This window comes from Bos javanicus, chromosome 2 (genome assembly GCF_032452875.1).
Source record: "Bos javanicus breed banteng chromosome 2, ARS-OSU_banteng_1.0, whole genome shotgun sequence".
In the NCBI taxonomy this organism is placed as follows: Eukaryota; Metazoa; Chordata; class Mammalia; order Artiodactyla; family Bovidae; genus Bos; species Bos javanicus.
In genome coordinates, this window is record NC_083869.1 from 42,308,378 (window position 1) to 42,327,136 (window position 18,759).

At 36.5% G+C, this 18,759-nt stretch overlaps 1 protein-coding gene across 4 annotated transcripts in view; it reads right to left on the reverse strand.

Annotated features, from left to right (window-relative positions):
* The window catches only part of GALNT13 (polypeptide N-acetylgalactosaminyltransferase 13), a 655,101-nt gene that overhangs the window by 564,754 nt on the left and 71,588 nt on the right, over window positions 1-18,759 (reverse strand). For all 4 annotated transcript variants that reach the window (XM_061437749.1, XM_061437740.1, XM_061437723.1 and 1 more), the window contains one exon: window positions 17,847-18,092. In XM_061437749.1, coding sequence (XP_061293733.1) covers window positions 17,847-17,988 — 142 coding nt within the window. In that variant the 5' untranslated portion in view covers window positions 17,989-18,092. The remainder of the gene's footprint in view (window positions 1-17,846; window positions 18,093-18,759) is intronic.

The following is an 18,759-nucleotide window of genomic DNA, read 5'->3' on the forward strand; positions in this document are numbered from 1 at the left end:
TTAGAAACGTCTATCAAGAGCCTTTTAAAAATATGTACACCTTTAAAAACTAAATTCCATAACCAAGAATCTAGCCTAAGCATATAATCAGCAACATGTTTAAAAATAACTTCCTAAAAATGTTCATAACATTATTATGTGGTAAAAAAAACTTAGCAGTAATATACATGAAAACTAATGAAAAGTAGCTAATTATGGAAATTATGATAAATACACATAATAAAATATTACTCAGGCTTTAAAACTATGTTTTGAAAGAATATCTCATGCAGGAGAAAGTGCTCATGATGTACTGGTCATAACAGTTTAAATAGTAAATTTTATTTAAGTATATGGAAATTTCTGGGTGGCATCTCAAGTTATTTTTCTTCTTTATTTTTATTTGTATTTTATATGTTACTACAATAGGTATTTATTATTATCAGAAAAAAAGTTTTTCATGTTAATGCTCTAAATTAGATTTTCATTTGCCTTTTAAGTCAAAATATCTAAAGAAGATTTGCTTAGTAACATCTGGATACTTTTCAAGCTACATAACAAATTTTATACCAATTAAATATAATGTGCAATGAATTTTAGAAAGTAAACTCAAATATTTATAACTAAATCATACATGTAAGCAATAGAAAAACTTACAGATTCATACTAAGAAATATTATATTAAAGCATTGCTCTTATTTCTAAAACCCTCTCCTTTTTTACCATCAAGGAACAAATGTTTCTGGAATGGTGGGATTTTTATTTTGGAAAATGTAACCTTGACTCTCTTCACCTCATACACAGAAATTAACTCAACTCTTATAAACAGCAACCATAAATCTTCTAGAGAAAATATAGAGTGGCCTTGGCATAGGCAGAGATTTCTTAAGTAGGATACCAAAAGAACAATAGAAGAAAAGATACACTGGACTTCATCAAAATAAAAAATCTCTGTTCTTTGAAGGATACCATTTAAAACTGTAAAGCAAATACATTCCAATGAAATTAAAAATAAATAACTAGATAATACTATATTAACTAAACAAATATAAAGCCGTATCAATCTTGGAGGGGGGAATTAACACTTAATTTCTTTCCAGGACACATGTGTGTGCTCCATTGCAGCCAATTATTTGCAACCCCTAGACTGTAGTCCATCAGGCTCCTCTGTCCATGGGACTTTCCAGGCAAGAATATTGGAGAGGACTGCCATTTCCTCCTTTAGGGGATCTTCTCGATCCAGGGATCAAACCCATGTCTCCTGCATATCCTGCACTAGCAGGCAGGTTGTTTACCACTGAGCCACCTGGGAAGCCCATGCATATGTATGTGTAAATATCTTTGATAAGCAATTAGCCACATCTATTAAACAACATGGCACATTAAAAAACTGAAAATAGGAAGTGCTAAAAATAAAAGTAGCAACTGGAACTATAATACATTGTTAGTGCAAGCAAAAAATGGTACAGTTACTTATGAAGATGGTTTAGTAGTCTCTTGTTAAAAATATACCTACCATCCAACCCAGCATTTTAATTCTGTGGTATTTCCCAGAATAGAATTTAAAACTTATGTTTATACAAAAAAATAAATAAATAGATAAAAGGCAAGCCATAAACAACCCTTACATAACATAAACAACAATTACAAAATAGCCAAAAGAATATGACTAATACTTTATAAAAGAAGGATGGCCAAAAAAAAAAAAAACTATGAAAAAATACTCACTATCATTGGTTACTATGACATGCAAATTAAAACCATCATCAGAAACATTACAAACTTATGAAAACGGCTAAAATTACACTGACTAGGAAGTGTGGGCCAGGATGTGAGTAACTAAATCTCTCCTATGTTACTGATGGGAATACCAAATAGTCTAGCAACTTGGGAAAACAGACTGGCAGGATCTTACAAAATTAAAACACACTTAGCAATGACTGAGCACTACCACTTCTTGATGTTTGCCCAAGAGTTGTAAAAACATATGTCCACATATGTAAACAAATACTTATGTACAAATGAGGCAATGTTATTCACAACCACCCTGGAAAGAATGCAAATATCCATCAACAGGTGAAAAGATAAACTGTAGTAAATACATACAACAGAGTACTGCTCAGCAATAAAACCTCTGATACAGCCAAGAGCATGGATTAATCTCAATACCCATATGCTGAGCAAAAGTAACCAGACACATAAGAACGCATAGTCATCCATCACATTTTCTGCAATAGGCAAAACCAACAGTCACAAAAAATCAATCAGTAGTTGTCTGGGGCTCAATTAGAGGGATTGGACTGCCTGGGGGTATACGGGATATTTTAGAGGGGATCATCCTTGTGAGGTTGAACCCTGAGATTCATTTGTCAAACTCATCAAACTGCACAGTTAAAAGGAAGCATTAATGTTACAACTCAACAAAATTTATTGAGAAATGACATTCATTAAATTATCTAACTAATATCCTCAGTCATTCCCAAAGATATATTTATATAGAGCCTAACTTATTGACTAACCATGGGTCCTCTTCTACAACTCCATCACTTTATTCTTGGTAATTTTCTTTTTTTATTGGATTATTTCACTTTTAAAACTGTTCAGCATGACTTTCTTTTATTAATTTTCCATCATTTTCATCTTCCCTATCTTCTTTCATAGACGAATAAAATCTACCACACACCTGCATCTTTTTCAATATTCTTCAGTCTAACTTCATAAATGTTCCTTTGGGTCCCCCTTGTATTGATTCATATCTTAATGATCTGTCTGCTCCGTAAGAGCTCAATTAAATGACAGCATTACTACGTGTCAACAGGCAGTGTCCTAACATGCCCTGCATTGCAGAGACAGTGTGTAACAGTGCAATGGAAGACAGATTCCGAAGGGAAAAAGAGTCCTTTGGTTATGTATTTGCCAATTTGAATTGTAAATAAAATTTTCAGATCAATCGCTCAGTCATGTCCAACTCTACAACCCCATGGACTGCAGCAGCCCAAGCTTCTCTGTCCATCACCAACTCCCGGAGTTTACTCAAACTGTCCATTGAGTCAGTGATGCCATCCAACCATCTCATCCTCTGTTGGGCTTTTCTCTTCCCACCTTAAATCTTTCCCAGCATCAGGGTCTTTTCAAATGAGTCAGCTCTTCACATCAGATGGCCAAAATATTGGAGTTGCAGCTTCAGCATCAGTCCTCCAATGAATATTCAGGACTCATTTCCTTTAGATTGGATCTCCTTGCAGTCCAAGGGACTCTCAAAAGTCTTCTTCAACACCACTGTTCAAAAGCATCAATTCTTTGGTGCTCAGCTTTCTGTAAAGTCCAAATCTCACATCCATACATGACTACTGAAAAAACCATAGCTTTGATTAGATGGACCTTTGCTGGCAAAGTAATGTCTCTGCTTTTTAATATGCTGTCTAGGTTGGTCATAACTTCCCTTCCAAGGAGTAAGCATCTTTTAGTTTCATGGCTGCAGTCACCATCTGCAGTGATTTTTGGCCCAAGAAAATAAAGTCTGACACTGTTTCCATTGTTTCCCCACCTATTTGCCATGAAGTGATGGGATGAGATGCCATGATGTTAGTTTTCTGAATGTTGAGTTTTAAGCAAACTTTTCATTCTCCTCTTTCACTTTCATCAGGAGACTCTTTAGTTCTTCTTTGCTTTCTGCCAAAAGTGTGGTATTATATGCATATCTTAAATTTCTCCTGGCAATCTTGATTCTAGTTTGTGCTTCATCCAGCCCAGCATTTCTGTGCATATAAGTTAAATAAGCAGGGTGACAATATACAGCCTTGACATACTCATTTCCCAATTTGGAAGCAGTCTGTTATTCCATGTTCAGTTCTAACCATTGCTTCTTGACCTACATACAGATTTCTCAGGAGGTAGGTCAGGTGGTCTGGTATTCCCATCATTTGAAGAATTTTCCACAGTTTGTGGTGATCCACACAGTCAAACAATATTTCATACAAAGATGGGCTCAGTAAAGGACAGAAATGGTAAGGACCTAACAGAAGAAGAAGATATTAAGAAGAGGTGGCAAGAATACACAGAAGAACAATACAAAAAAGATCTTCATGACCCATATAATCATGATGGTGTGATCACTGACCTAGAGCCAGACATCCTGGAATGTGAAGTCAAGTGGGCCTTAGGAAGCATCACTATGAACAAAGCTAGTGGAGGTGATGGAATTCTAGTTGAGCTATTTCAAATCCTGAAAGATGATGCTGTGAAAGTGCTGCACTCAATATGCCAGCAAATTTGGAAAACTCAGCAGTGGCCACAAAACTGGAAAAGGTCAGTTTTCATTCAAATCCCAAAGAAAAGCAATGCCAAAGAATGCTCAAACTACCACACAGTTGCACTCATCTCACACGCTAGTAAAGTAATGCCCAAAATTCTCCAAGCCAGGCTTCAGCAATACGTGAACCGTGAAATCCAGATGTTCAAGCTGGTTTTAGAAAAGGCAGAGGAACCAGAGATCAAATTCCCAACATCTGCTGGATCATTGAAAAAGCAAGAGAGTTCCAGAAAAACATCTATTTCTGCTTTATTGACTATGCCAAAGCCTTTGACTGTGTGGATCAAAATAAACTGTGGAAAATTCTGAGAGATGGGAACACCAGACCACCTGACCTGCCTCTTGAGAAACCTATATGCAGGTCAGGAAGCAACAATTAGAACTGGACATGGAACAACAGACTGGTTCCAAATAGGAAAAGGAGTACATCAAGGCTGTATATTCTCACCCTGCTTATTTAACTTCTATGCAGAGTACATCATGAGAAACACTGGGCTGGAAGAAGCACAAGCTGGAATCAAGATTGCTGGGAGAAATATCAATAACCTCAGATAGGCAGGTGACACCACCATTATGGCAGAAAGTGAAAAGGAACTAAAAAGCCTCTTGATGAAAGTGAAAGTGGAGAGTGAAAAAGTTGGCTTAAAGCTCAACATTCAGAAAACGAAGATCATGGCATCTGGTCCCATCACTTCATGGGAACTAGATGGAGAAACAGTGGAAACAATGTCAGACTTTATTTTGGGGGGCTCCAAAATAACTGCAGATGGTGACTGCAGCCATGAAATTAAAAAACGCGTACTGCTTGGAAGGAAAGTTATGACCAACCTAGACAGCATATTAAAAAGCAGAGACCTTATTTTGTCAACAAAGGTCCATGTAGTAAAGGTTATGGTTTTTCCAGTAGTCATGTATGGATGTGAGAGTTGGACTATAAAGAAAGCTGAGTGCAGAATTGATCTTTTGAAGTGTGGTGTTCGAGAAGACTCTTGAGAGTCCCTTGGACTGCAAGGAGATCCAACCAGTCCATCCTAAAGGAGGTCAGTCCTGGGTGTTCATTGGAAGGACTGATGTTGAAGCTGAAACTCCAATATTTTGGCCACCTGATGCAAAGAACTGACTCATGTGAAAAGACCCTGATGTTGGGAAAGTTTGAAGGCAGGAGAAGGGGACGATGGAGGATGAGATGGTTGGATGGCATCACCGACTCAATGGACATGGGTTTGTCTAAAGTCCGGGAGTTGGTGTTGAACAGGGAGGCCTGGCATGCTGTGGTTCATGGGGTCGCAAAGAGTCAGACACGACTGAGCGACTGAATTGAACTGAACACAGTCAACAGCTTTGGCATAGTCAATAAAGCAGATATAGATGTTTTTCTGGAACTCTCTTGCTTTTTTGATGATCTAACAGATGTTGTCAATCTGATCTCTGGTTCCTCTGCCTTTTGTAAAGCCAGCTTAAGCATTTAAAAGTTCACAGTTCATGTACTATTGAAGCCTGACTTGGAGAATTTTGATCATTACTTTGCTAGTGTGTGAGATCAAATTTTATGAGAAAATGAAAGATAAAAGACAAAGTTTGGACTCTAGGGGGAAAGAGTAACAATAAAAATATGTTTGCCATGATAATACAGTTGTTTCAAGATTCTTAATCATCTACCTATACTGGATAGTCTATTATGAAAACAGAATCTGCCACACTGATCATGCCTTAATTGTTTTATTCATTAAACAATTATTAATTGAGCATATACGATGTGCAGCTGTCTCTGCCTCAACACAGCCCTTTAGTGCCCATGATTTCCAATGGGTAGAGATAAAAATGTGTCCATTTCCATTTTATTGATGGACTATTTGGTAATAAGCTTTGTCCTTCATTCTCTATTCAATCAACTCTAATCTTTATGAAATTGAAAATTAGAGCTTGCCCTCAAAAGATAAGTATTGTCTTAATGATGTATTTCTCTTTATTTTGTATATTTCATCTCCTCCTGATAGCACAGTATTTATATGCTGACATTTCATTCTAAAATAAGAGTGATTCTTACCTTCCTATCTCCAGCTCTGACACAAATCAAGCCTTCAAATTGTGTGTTAAGTGAATTGGCTCATCTTATTTCATACTAATAAAGATATGAGTATTTACTTCTTCAAACTGTTTTTAAACTTGACTTTACAAAACAGAAAACTTTATTGTTTTTACCAATTAATTTTCAGAATAAAGAATTTAAATGACTTAATATTCAATTGGTTTTAATTGCCATCTAATTTAAATGGTTTTAATTAATGAATAAAACTTTGGTGGCCAAAAACATCTTAGTGTTATCTTGCACATGTACTAAACAACACTGCATTCTCCTTCTGAACTCCATCTCATGCTAAACACATCTTTCCTTCTCCAGAAACCTTCAACAATTTCCCATTTCCTAGAGAAGAGAATTAAAATTCATTTCCCCAGCACTTAAAGTCCTTTAAAATCTCTCTTTATCTTAACTTTCAACCTAAAATCTGTAAATCCTCTTTATGTCTGATTCTTCCTCAATCAACCAACTCACTGATTTCTTATATCCTCATTTTGAGGAAGCCAATAGCCTTCTCCTGATAATTTATTTTCCGGATACCTACTCCCTCCCGGTTTACACATGTCCACATAATTAATATACTTTGGGGCCTCTCACAGCAATTTACTTGGTATCTCTCTTATAGCAGTTACCATTTCCTATTTTGTAATGTAGTTATTTATGTACATGCTATGTCTCCGGTAGACTGTGTGATTCTTCAAGACAGATGTTCTATTTGATTAAGCTTTGTATATTTCATAGTTCCTACACCAGTACTTTTAACAAATAAATGGATGAAAGATTATCTCAATCATTCTTGTTAAAATTTTGAGAAAAAATAGTGCTTCACTACTGTTCACAACTTTTAATCATTCTTTGTAAGATTTAAGAGGCTTGGCTCCAAAGAAACTGCTAAGGAAAATTGCAACCTAAATTAATCAGTATACTGTAACAACTCCACAAATACAAAATTGCTAAAGTCTGAAAGCCTACCTTTCAGGCAGCTAAGTTTGCCAGACTACTATTCTCCTAAGTTATAATTAAATAAGACATATTATTACCCAAGGTCAGTGGCCACCTCCTTCTCTTTCCTCCAGAAATATTCCAATATTTGTAATTACTTTATAAATAGTATGTAAATGATATGATTATTTTGCCTTAAAGAGGTCTAGGCACTTGAGTCAGGGACACAGCATAACATTGTGGTTTAAAGTCTGAGCTCAAAAGTCTGACAAAGCAGGCTGAGAGCCCTTTCTTCCTACTTGTCAGTTTTGTGACCTTGGGGAAATTAATTAACTCTTTCGTATCTCAGGCTCTTATATATAAATGAGAGTAACAATCATATTTACACTCAGTGCACCTGTGAGAACTAAATGAACCAGTATATGCAAAGTAGCTGCCACAGTAAACCTCACAATTGTTCATTATTACAATGTATTTTTCTTCCTGACACTGATGTGTCTGTCTGGATTAGAGAAGGGATCAGAATGAATTGTGAACAAAACCATGGAAGGCAAAAGTGAACATCAAAGGTCAAAATTTTATAAAGTCTATTAATTTTTGAATACTATTTATAAACTCGATTGAAAATTACCTGGGACATATATATGTCCTATTCCAAGTTGACTGAGCCTGTATGTCCTACCTTTTGTATGACTATAAATATTATCACCTGAAAGTCCCAGTAGTCATCAAAATTTATTCAGGACAATTCCAATACATTGTAATCACTTACGCTCTTCTACCATCCCCCATTAAAGGTGAAGCCATGTTTTTAAAAAACAAGAAAAAAGTGATGTTAGTTTTAACACTTTAATTTACTACTTTTCAGTTTCCTCTCACACCTACACAGAGAATTCTCCCTTAAAGCACTAGAGATTAATCAAACAAGGTCAACAAGCATTTTCTATTTAGTAAATGAGTACAAGGCAAGATGTTAGTGTTATGAAGAGATCACTTAGAAAGAACAAAAGAGGGAATTCCCTGGTGGTCCAGTGATTAGAATTAGGTGCTTTCATTGCCAGGGCTGGGGTTCCATTCCTGGTCCAACAACTAAGATCCTGCAAGGCTACCTGTATGCCCAGATTTATGAGAAAAGACCAGGGAGTCTCCCAGGTAGAGCTAAAGGGAAACATGGAGGGACGGAATTAAGATTGCAGTCAACAATTCCATAAATTTTCTTGATTCTCCCCAATTCAGAGCAGCATCAAGAAGGTCTTGGGGGACACAAGGGCATGAAAGTAACTTTGCAAAACCTTAAAATGCCAGATATGGCAATATTGTTTCATAAATGATCTGAAACAAGAAGGGTACCTAGGAAATATTTTCCTGACCGTGATTTATATATACTACTAGCCAGGGAGATTTGGTCAAGTCTAGGATGCCTCTGAGAGCGAAGACAAAACCCTCAAGTCAAATTTTCAGACTCTGTGCTCCATATTGGTATCTGAGTGAAAGCATGGCACTTGAATTTCAATGAAAACTGGCATTAAGTGATAACAAAGTCCTTTACTGAACTTACACTACAATAACCAAATTCTGTTCTATTGGTTGTTAAAATTCCGTCACTTCCTCTTGACCACACTGTGAAACAATAGAAGATACAGGCATTGGTCTCTGCCACCAATTCCTGGCTCAGAGTTACTCTAACCCTTATAATTTCCTAAGTTATACACTAGAAGCATCTGATGTTTGGTCTTGGATCCTGGTTCCTGATATGAAGCCCCTAGATCCCTTGGAATTTCCTGGGTAATAGGAGCATCTTTTGTTCAAATGAGGTGATTCAGTTTGGGCTCCTGGATAGCTCTGAGATGGGGCTTGTCATCAGAAAGACCAAGGCATGATTAGACACTTGAAACATTCAGTTCCAGCTCCCATTTTCCAGGAAGGAGGGACAGGCTGGAGACTGAGCTGATACTGAACATATCAATATGATGGAACCTCCATAAAAATCTGAGAAGTATGGGGTTCAGAGAGTTTCTACAATGTTCAACGCATCTTCATGACAGGAAGGTCACATATCCCAATTCCAAGGACACAGAAGCTCCTGCACTTGGTGCCTTTCTGGACCTCAACCTGCAAAAGTCTTCATCTGGCTTTATTATAACTTTTATAATAAGCTGGTGAATGTAAATAAGTGTTTCCATAAGTTCTGGGAGGCATTCCAGCAAATTATCAAACTCAGTGGATGTGCCAATTTATAGCTGGTTGGTCAGAAGTACTGAGGATGAGATGGGATCTTAAATTGGTGTCTGAAGTGGTGGCAGCTTTGTGGGACTGAGTCCTTAACTTGTGGGGTCTGACGCTCAGCCCAGGTAGACAGTGTCAGACTTGTAGAACACCAAGTTGGTGTTGCAGAGAATTGCTTGGGGAAAAGTCAACACGTCTGGTGTTAGAAATATTGTGCACATGAGTAGAAGAAAAACATGGAAGTGATTTCCTCATACACTCACTCTGCCTCGTAAAAGAAGAAAAATGTCGCCACATTTTTTGTGTGATAATTAAGCTAAAACGTATACATAATTTAGAATAATCATAGTTTAGACTTATTTTTATTATTGTTGGCTAATATACTTATCTTTGTTTATATACCAGCAACAAGTCTTTGTTAAATATTCTTTCATCTCCCTTTTTTTGAAGGTAAGTTTTATTTCATTTCCTAAGTATGTGTAATACGTTCAATATTCAGGATCAGGTAAAGAATGGGAGGTTCCTTCCTTCCTTGAATATCATAATTTTATATCCCTTTGTCCTCTGTGATGAGAAGGCTCTCCTGGGGTTGCCAAGCAGCTCTCTCCCCATGTCACTTCCACATCATCACTTCTTCTAGCAGACAATACATTTTCCACGGACTGAACAAAATAGTTCCTTTTCCATACTTTTATTGAGAAAAAATAGCTAGAAACATAATCTTTCATTTGGAAATGAGCATGTAAACCAGGGCTTCCCCGGTGGCTCAGATGGTAAAGAATCTGCCTGCAAAGCAGGAGACCCGGGTTCAGTCTCTGGGTCGGGAAGATCCTCTGGAGAAGGAAATGGCAACCCACTCCAGTATTCTTGCCTGGAGAAACCCATGGACAGAGGAGCCTGGCAGGCTCCACGGGGTCACAAAGAGTCAGATACAACTGAAGAACATGTTTTCATGAATGAAAACCATGATTCATATTCATTTCATTTTACACCTGGTGACTGAGGCCCAGAGAGACAAATTAACTTGCCTAAGGACATGGGCTCTTAGTGAAGGAGCTAGAGGACAGAGATGATGCAGACTGGCCACGTAACCTCAAATTTTCCCAAAGCATTTATAGGTGCACTGCAGCAACATTGGTCTTTTAAATATCTACTCTCTCAAATAGCTATTCTAACTCCTCCAACTCTGGAGCAGCATCACTTAGTATTCCACACCAGTTAGGAGTCAGAAATATCCTTCAGTGCATTTTAGCTCTAGGTGGCCCCAGAGTGGCATAAAAGAGTTATACTTCCCTAACAAGAACTTATGTCACCCAAAGGTACTCCTTTAGAAAATAGCGAAAGGATTCATGGCTCTGTATCTAATATTAGAACAAGTCTTTGTGCTCCCAGGAAGTCCCTCAAAATAATAAATTTTATAGCATCACTCAATAATTGATATATAAAATGACAGTGCTGACTCAGAAGCAAAGATTCAATTCTATTCCATATACTCCATTTAATAAGGAAGAAAAAGAATGTAATCCACCTTAGGAAAAAAAATGATGGTGTTAAGTCTGGTATTTAAGAGTTTATTAATGTAGTCAACTTCCTACTGAACAATTCCATTCAGTTGCCTGACACATGTCTCAACCTCAACACATACAAAATAGACTCAGTAGCTACCTCAACTCCTCCTACATCTCACCTATCAAGAAACTGGATCAAATAATGTCCTGCAAGAAACTTGAAACGTGTCCTTGACATTTCCATCTCCTCCACCCACCGGAGTCTGTCAAGCACCCAGGTCTCTTAATCCTGTATCTCAAATACCTCTTTATTTCACCCACTTCTGTCACATCTCACTGGCACTACTATGCTCTAAGCAGGCCTTACTTCCCACACAGAACTCACGAAAGGCCACCACCACCACCTACCCCACCTCCCTGTACAGTTGTCTATTCCCCGATCTAGTCCACACGTGAACTTTCCACAACACAGAGCTATCATGTCTGCTGTATTCTAAACTCATTCAGTGGCTTCCCCTTTTTTTCAAATCCATTCAATGGTTCTTATTCACTCACTTTAGTTGTCTATATTACAGACACATCAAACCCACATCCAAAACACACCTAGGACCCTAGGAATGCCCCATAGTCAGTCAAAATACTCCCACACCATGCACCTGTTGCCCCGACACATGTCAATCAACATCCGACAATCTTATGATCACAGTTAGCTTTACTTGCTTTATATGAAGTCTTGATGCATCTCTATACAGTTCTAAAGTATGCATTTGAAAAACTAAGTTGATTTTAACTTATCAAACTGTACCATGCTGTATATCATCTCTGAAAGATATAACTTCTATACTTAATTTACTATTGTATTATCATGATTAATTCATATTGGTGCAAATTGCTATAGTTCATTCATTTTGACTAAAATATATTATTCTCTTATATTCCATACATCTATTCATTCATCAGATTTTGCATTAATTGGCCTATGGATTATTTTCAACTTTTATTTTTATGAACAATAGCACTGTAAAATATTTGCTTATGTGGAAAGATTTTTATAAGTATATGACTATGGATTCTGGTTCATTCATGAATTTGTAGATATCGGCAGCAATGTTAAACCATTATCTGAAGTTACTATTAAAAGATGTGAAGATACATCACCTCTAACAATTGGTATTAGCAGCCTTTTTAATTTTTGCCAATTGAATGTATATATCATTGTAGTCTTGATCTGCATTTCCCTCTCACAATCAATGTTCAGTATTTTATCATAACTTTCTTTTTTGCTATATGTGTTTCTTTTTTTCCTAGAAATGTGTATTTATGTTATTTCCTGCCCATTTTTTTCCTGTTGGACTATGTGGGTTTTCCTTACTATTAATAGGAGTTATTTATATATATTTGACAATAATCTTTCAGCTACATGTTCTTTGAACATCTTCTACAGTTTTTAATCTCTTTTTACTTTCTTTAAGGTATATGCAAGTGAACCAACTTCCTGAATTTTAATATAGTCAAATTTATCAATAGTATCTTTTATGGTCAATGATGTTGTATAGTATTTCAGAATTGTCCCTTAATTCAGAGTCCTAAAAATGCCTATTTTATTTTCTGCTAAAAGTAAAGTTTTCTTGTGACACTAATACTTCCAAAGCGTATCTTGGTTTATGACATGAGTGAAGCATCCAGTTTCATCTATTTTCCATGCATATTACCACGATTTTCACTGTATTTATTGAAGAGCTCTTCTCTCCCCTACTGATTTGCAGTGCTTCCTCTGTCATATATTGAATGTTCCAAACATGTGAGTGTACTTCTAGGGTCTCTATTCTGTTCCTCTGGGGACTTGGGCCACCCTTTGTGCAAATATTACAGTCCTGATTACTCAAATTTTGTAAGATCTCTGTATTTTTTCCCTTCAGAAGTATCTTGGGTATTCCATTATCTTTATAATTCCATAAAAATTAGTGTTTTCTTCTTTAACTATTTACTTTCTACTTTTATCTTTTAGACCTCAGTTTAAGCGCCACAGTCTTTTAAGAAGTTTTAGCTAGTACCCGAGATCCATTTCTAATACCTTAGATGCTCTACTCAGAGCATTGTTCTTCCTCATCCTAATACTCTCTGTGCTTTGTAATCATTTCTAAATTACATTTTTACTGAAAGAGACAGAGAAAGAAATTTTTAGTATTAACTATGAGCTGGAGAAGACTCTTGAGGGTCCGTGGAGGGCAAGGAAATCAAGGCAGTCGATCCTAAAGGAAATCAACCCTGAATACTCATTGGAAGGACTGATGCTGAAGTTCTAATACTTTGGCCACCTGATGCAAAGAGCCAACTTGTTGGAAAAGACCCTGATGCTGGGAAAGACTGAAGGCAAAGAAGATGAGGGCAGCAAAGGAGGAGATGGTTAGATAGCATCACTGACTCAATGGACATAAATTTGAGCAAACTCTGGGGGATAGAGGAGGACCGAGGAGTCTGGCATGCTACAGTCCATGAGGTCACAAAGAGTCAGACATGACTTAGTGACGGAACTACAACAACCACAAATAAGCTGCATGATAACAGAGACCTTGTTTCCCTTGGATCTCCAGGTCTTAGCTCATAGTCCATAATTTTTCTTGAAGAGTTACTTCCTTTTGGGGGGCTATACCCAGAATAACCGCCCCATGCTGTGGACCTGACTCAGCCTGGACAGCAGAGTCTGGTGGAGTCTCATTCAGACCTTTAATGACTTTCACAATGTTTAGCAGACACTGATAAAGGGTCAGCAATGAGCTACCACTCCACTGAGAGGCTTAGCACATCATCATGTTTAATTCTCAAGGCAGCTCTGTGAAATAAAATTTATTGACTTTACGATTCTCATCTTAAATGGAACACCAAGATTTTGTTAAGGAATTTGCTAAAAGTCACACAGCTATTAATAATTCACAGGGGAGGACTTGAGGACCAGATTAGTCAATAAAGCTGGGTTTTTAACCATGGGGTGATCTATCTTGTTATGCCCCCTGTGAAGTCTGAGGTGCTGATACTCGGGATTGCTTCTTATTTTTTGCCCATTACCAGACTATGTTCTTCTTTTTTATAACTAAGATATAATTAGTGTAAGTTTAAGTTTATAACTAAGTGTATAATTAGTGTAAGTTTAAGATATACAACATGTTAACTTGAGAAGCACTTAAGTAATTAATGATTTGGTAAATGAATGAACGTATCTCAAAAATTAATTCAGAGTGTTTGCTAATATTGGGTATTTACAAGTGGTTTAAAATTTAGAACTAGAAGACATCTTAGAAACTACCTAGTCCAAAGCTTTATTTTAATAAAAACGTCCAGAAATATAAACATTTTTGGTCAAAAAATCCTGTTTTTAACATATCTAGAACCTGAGAATTCCAGCCACGTGCACTTTGTACAATATCATCTACATGTAAATAAAATATTTTAAATACACAGTATGAGTTCCTAAATAAACTAATATTCTGAAATAATGAGTAACAATAGAAGATGAAATTAAAACTATAAAGCCTAATTTTCACATTTTCAAGACAAATATTAATGTATAACATTAAAGAAGTATTAAAAGTAAAGAGAATATAGTTTAATTTTACATTTTAAGTACAAGGAAAAATTACTATTTTTGCCTTGCATCATCAAATTTTACATTTTGAGATTTGAAACTGAACATTAAGAACTTAAATCAGCAAAACTGCTCTTTAGGTACTTCCAGAAAAGGCTGTCATAGTTTTGCTGAATCAGATCATAAAATTTTTTGTGACCAATCTAGATGTCTCCATTCAACAAATGACCAAGTGATCATACTAAACTGACGTGATCCATCAAATCACATTTCCACTTTCAGCCAAGCAGCAGCTCAACCAGTTCTAACGAAGAAGCAGAAAAGGCTGATTTATTCTGTGATTTTAACCAAAGATCAGCAAATCAATCCCCATGCTCATTTATCAAAAACTGATGGACTCATAAAGTTTTCCTCTTTGAATAATTCTAATAAAAGAGCATAAAAAATGTATATAAACTAAATGGGTCTAGGCTCAGTCACTTTCATATTACTTTCTCTCAATTTCTTGTGCTAGTCAGAAACTCTACTGAAAGAATTAGACTCATTTTGAAAAGAAGATAATCATAATTTCTCCAGCTGGACCAGAGTATAATTACAAAGTAAACTAAAGATGTCCAACAAAATCACACAACAAAAAATTAATTTTTAGAAATGCTTTTCTGAATTTTCCTACTCATACAATGAGATAGTATCAATGAAATTCTCTTTCTTAGAATATTTTGATTAATAAATAACCTCAAAAATATCTATATATTAGAAGCAGAATACATTCATTAAATGAATGGAAACCTCAAGTCAGTAAATTAGATTCACTTTTCCAAAAGGTACAAATATATCAACTGGGCTTCAAAATTTACCTTTTGTCATGCTTATAAAGAAAAGTTTTGCTAAGTAAGGAATTAATATAAACTAGATTTTAAGAAAAAAGTTTAAAAAATGTTAAGAAAAAAATTCAAGGAGAATAAAATTATCTACTTCTGCTTCATTGACTACACTAAAGGCTTTTACTATGTGCATAACAAACTGTGGAAAATTAAGGAGGTAGGAAAACCAGACCACCTTATCTGTCTCCTGAGAAGCCTATATGCAGGTCAAGAAGCAACAGTTAAAACTGGACATGGAACAATGGAGTGGTTCAAAACTGGGAAAGGAGTACATCAAGGCTGTTTATTTTTACTCTGACAATTTAACCTAAATACAGAGTACATCATGTGAAGGGGTTTCCCAGGTGGCTCACTGGTAAAAAACCCACCTGCCAATGCAGGAGTTGTGGGTCCAATCACCAGTGTGGGAAGATCCCCTGGAGAAGGAAACAGCAACCCATTCCAGTCTTCTTGCAACTTTTTTCTTATAGTACTCTTACTTCCCTGATGGTTCAGATGGTAAAGAATCTGCCCGCAATGCAGGAGGTCTGGACTTGATCCCTGGATTGGGAAGATCCTCTGAAGAAGGGAAAGGCAATCCATTCCATTATTCTTGCCTAGAGAATCCCATGGATAAAGGAGCCTGGCAGGCGATAGTCCATGGGATCGCAAAGTGCTGGACACGACTAAATGACTAACAATTTCATTTTCACAATTTTCACATCATGTAATATGCCAGCACAGATGACTCACAAGCTGGAATCAAGATGGAAGAATATCTACAATCTCAGATATGCAGATGACACCACCTTAATGGCAGAAAGTGAAGAGGAACTAAAAAGCCTCTTAATGAAGGTGAAATAGAGTGACAAAGCTGGCTTAAAACTCAATATTCAAAAAATGAAGATCATGGCAACCAGTCCTATTACTTCATGGCTAAAAGATGGGGAAAAATTGGAAACAGTGGCAGATTTTATTTTTGTGGGCTCCAAAATCACTGTAGACGGTGACTACAGCCAGGAAATGAAAAGATGCTTGCTCCTTGGAAGAAATTCTATGACAAACCTAGACAGTGTATTAAAAAGCAGAGACATCACTTTGCCAATAAAGGGCTGTAGAGCCAAAGCTATGGTTTTTCTAGTAGTCATATATGGGTGTAAGAGTTGAACCATAAAGAAGGCTGAGTGTCCAAGAATTGATGTTTTTGAACTGTGGTACTGGAGGAAATTCTTGAGAGTCCCTTGGACAGCAAGGAGATCAAAGGTGTCAGTCCTAAAGAAAATCAACCCTGAATATTCATTGGAAGAACTGATGTTGAAACTGAGGCTCCAAAACTTTGGCCACATGATAGGAAGAGCCAACTCATTGGAAAAGAGCCTGATGTTGCAAAAGACTTACGGCAAGAGGAGAAAAGGGCAGCAGAGGATGAGATGGTTGGATGGCTTCACTTACTCAATGAACATGAGTTTGAGCAAACTCAGGGAGATAGTGAAGGACAGGGAAGCTTGGTATGCTGCAGTTCATGGGGTTGTAAAGAGTCAAACACGACTTAGCAACTGAATAAAACAATAACTAAAACTAATTTCAAGCATGCTCAAGTACTTTAGAAGCACTCATTCACTAGGAATATTTCAGAAATAAATTAATGACATTTAAGCCAAAAGAAAACATAGAAAAATTACATGAAATAACTTTAGGAAATGAATCACTATATTTAATAAATCACCATTTATATAAATTATTATGTTTCTTCAGCATTCATGCTTATCTAGTCACTGACACTGGTTCCTTAAGAGGGAATATTGAGTGAAAATGAGTTTGTAATACACTTAAAATTATCTTTTGCCTTTAAGATAGGGCGGCAAGCTGATAGCCCACAAGTTAAATCTAGCCACCAACATGTTTTGCTTTTTAAAAAGTGTCCTTCTTTTATTGCTTTTGGAAGTTTTGAGGGCTGTAATGTAGTCTCATTTTGCTACTTTCCTCACCATCTCACTTCAGTAGTTTTCCTTTTTTACATTATGTTCTCGATCTCTAAAGGCTTCTGCTTCTGAAAGCCTAAATTTAAAATTCTGTACAATTTACATGCTCAGTACAGTCACAAAATGTTGGAATTATTAGAATTGGAAGTACTTTAGAGGTGAGGTAATTCCTCATTTCTTCCAACAAAACACTTGAGGCCAAGAAAAGTAAAGTAGCTTTCCCATGGTAGCTTTCCCATGGCTAAATGTACATCAACAGTTCTGCCAAATAAGTCAATAAACTGAACTCTTATTTTGAAATGTCATGTTTTATCATGAGTCACCACCATTCTTATCTGCACAAAAGAAATGTCTGCTTCATAAGTACTTACCCCTGAGTGCAGGTAGCAGGGACCTCTCCTTCTTGTCATCACATTTGTTACATTCACTGAAGTACAGGAGTAAGAAGACATCAACGAGAACCCACATCAGTGAAGTGGCTAGAACCACCTTGCAGTAAACAAACCTCCTCATATCTTCCCTTGATTTCTAGTTAACACAGAGATCAAAGACAGACACGGCTGTGACAAATCCAAGCCACAGAGGTGAACTCCCGGATAAAAGCAGGATGCATCCCACTGTATTTGGGGGAAAAAAAGGAAGAAGAAAAAATAATTGTCTCACAGTTTATTTTGCATAAATGTCATATAACATGAAACATATGACCATTTAATGCTTTCATATATATCAGCATTTGGCCTTCAAGTTCAGAATTAAAAGTCCAAATAAATGAGAGTTGTAAGCAAGCCAAGGGGCTTAAATTGAAACAATTAATCCTAGATCTGCCACTTTTGCTGGGCCCCTGGGAACCACTTGCTTTCTTCATGTTGTATTGCCTTTGGCTTAAAGTTCTATCACCATATTCTGTAAAGCACTAGGTTCTAAAAAGTGCAGTTCTGAATTTACCATGAATCAGCACTTTTAAGGAGCCAGTGTTGCTGAACTAGAGTCATCCTGAGTTATTATATATTGCAATGGCTAAGAGCTGGTCTTTACACAGATAGGCCTGGACTTATTCACTTCCTACATAGGGGAGACTTTGTAAACCTCAGTTTTCTCATCTATAAAATGAAACTAACAGTGCCAAAAATAAAGATTTGCTATGAGGACCAAAAATTATAATGCTTGTAAACCTTATTGCAGAATACAGTCATTAATATTAAGACATTTAAAAAAATATTTGACAAAAAGGCAATTAATTGAAATAAGTCATCAGTTATTTATCCTTAAAAACCCATCTGAACT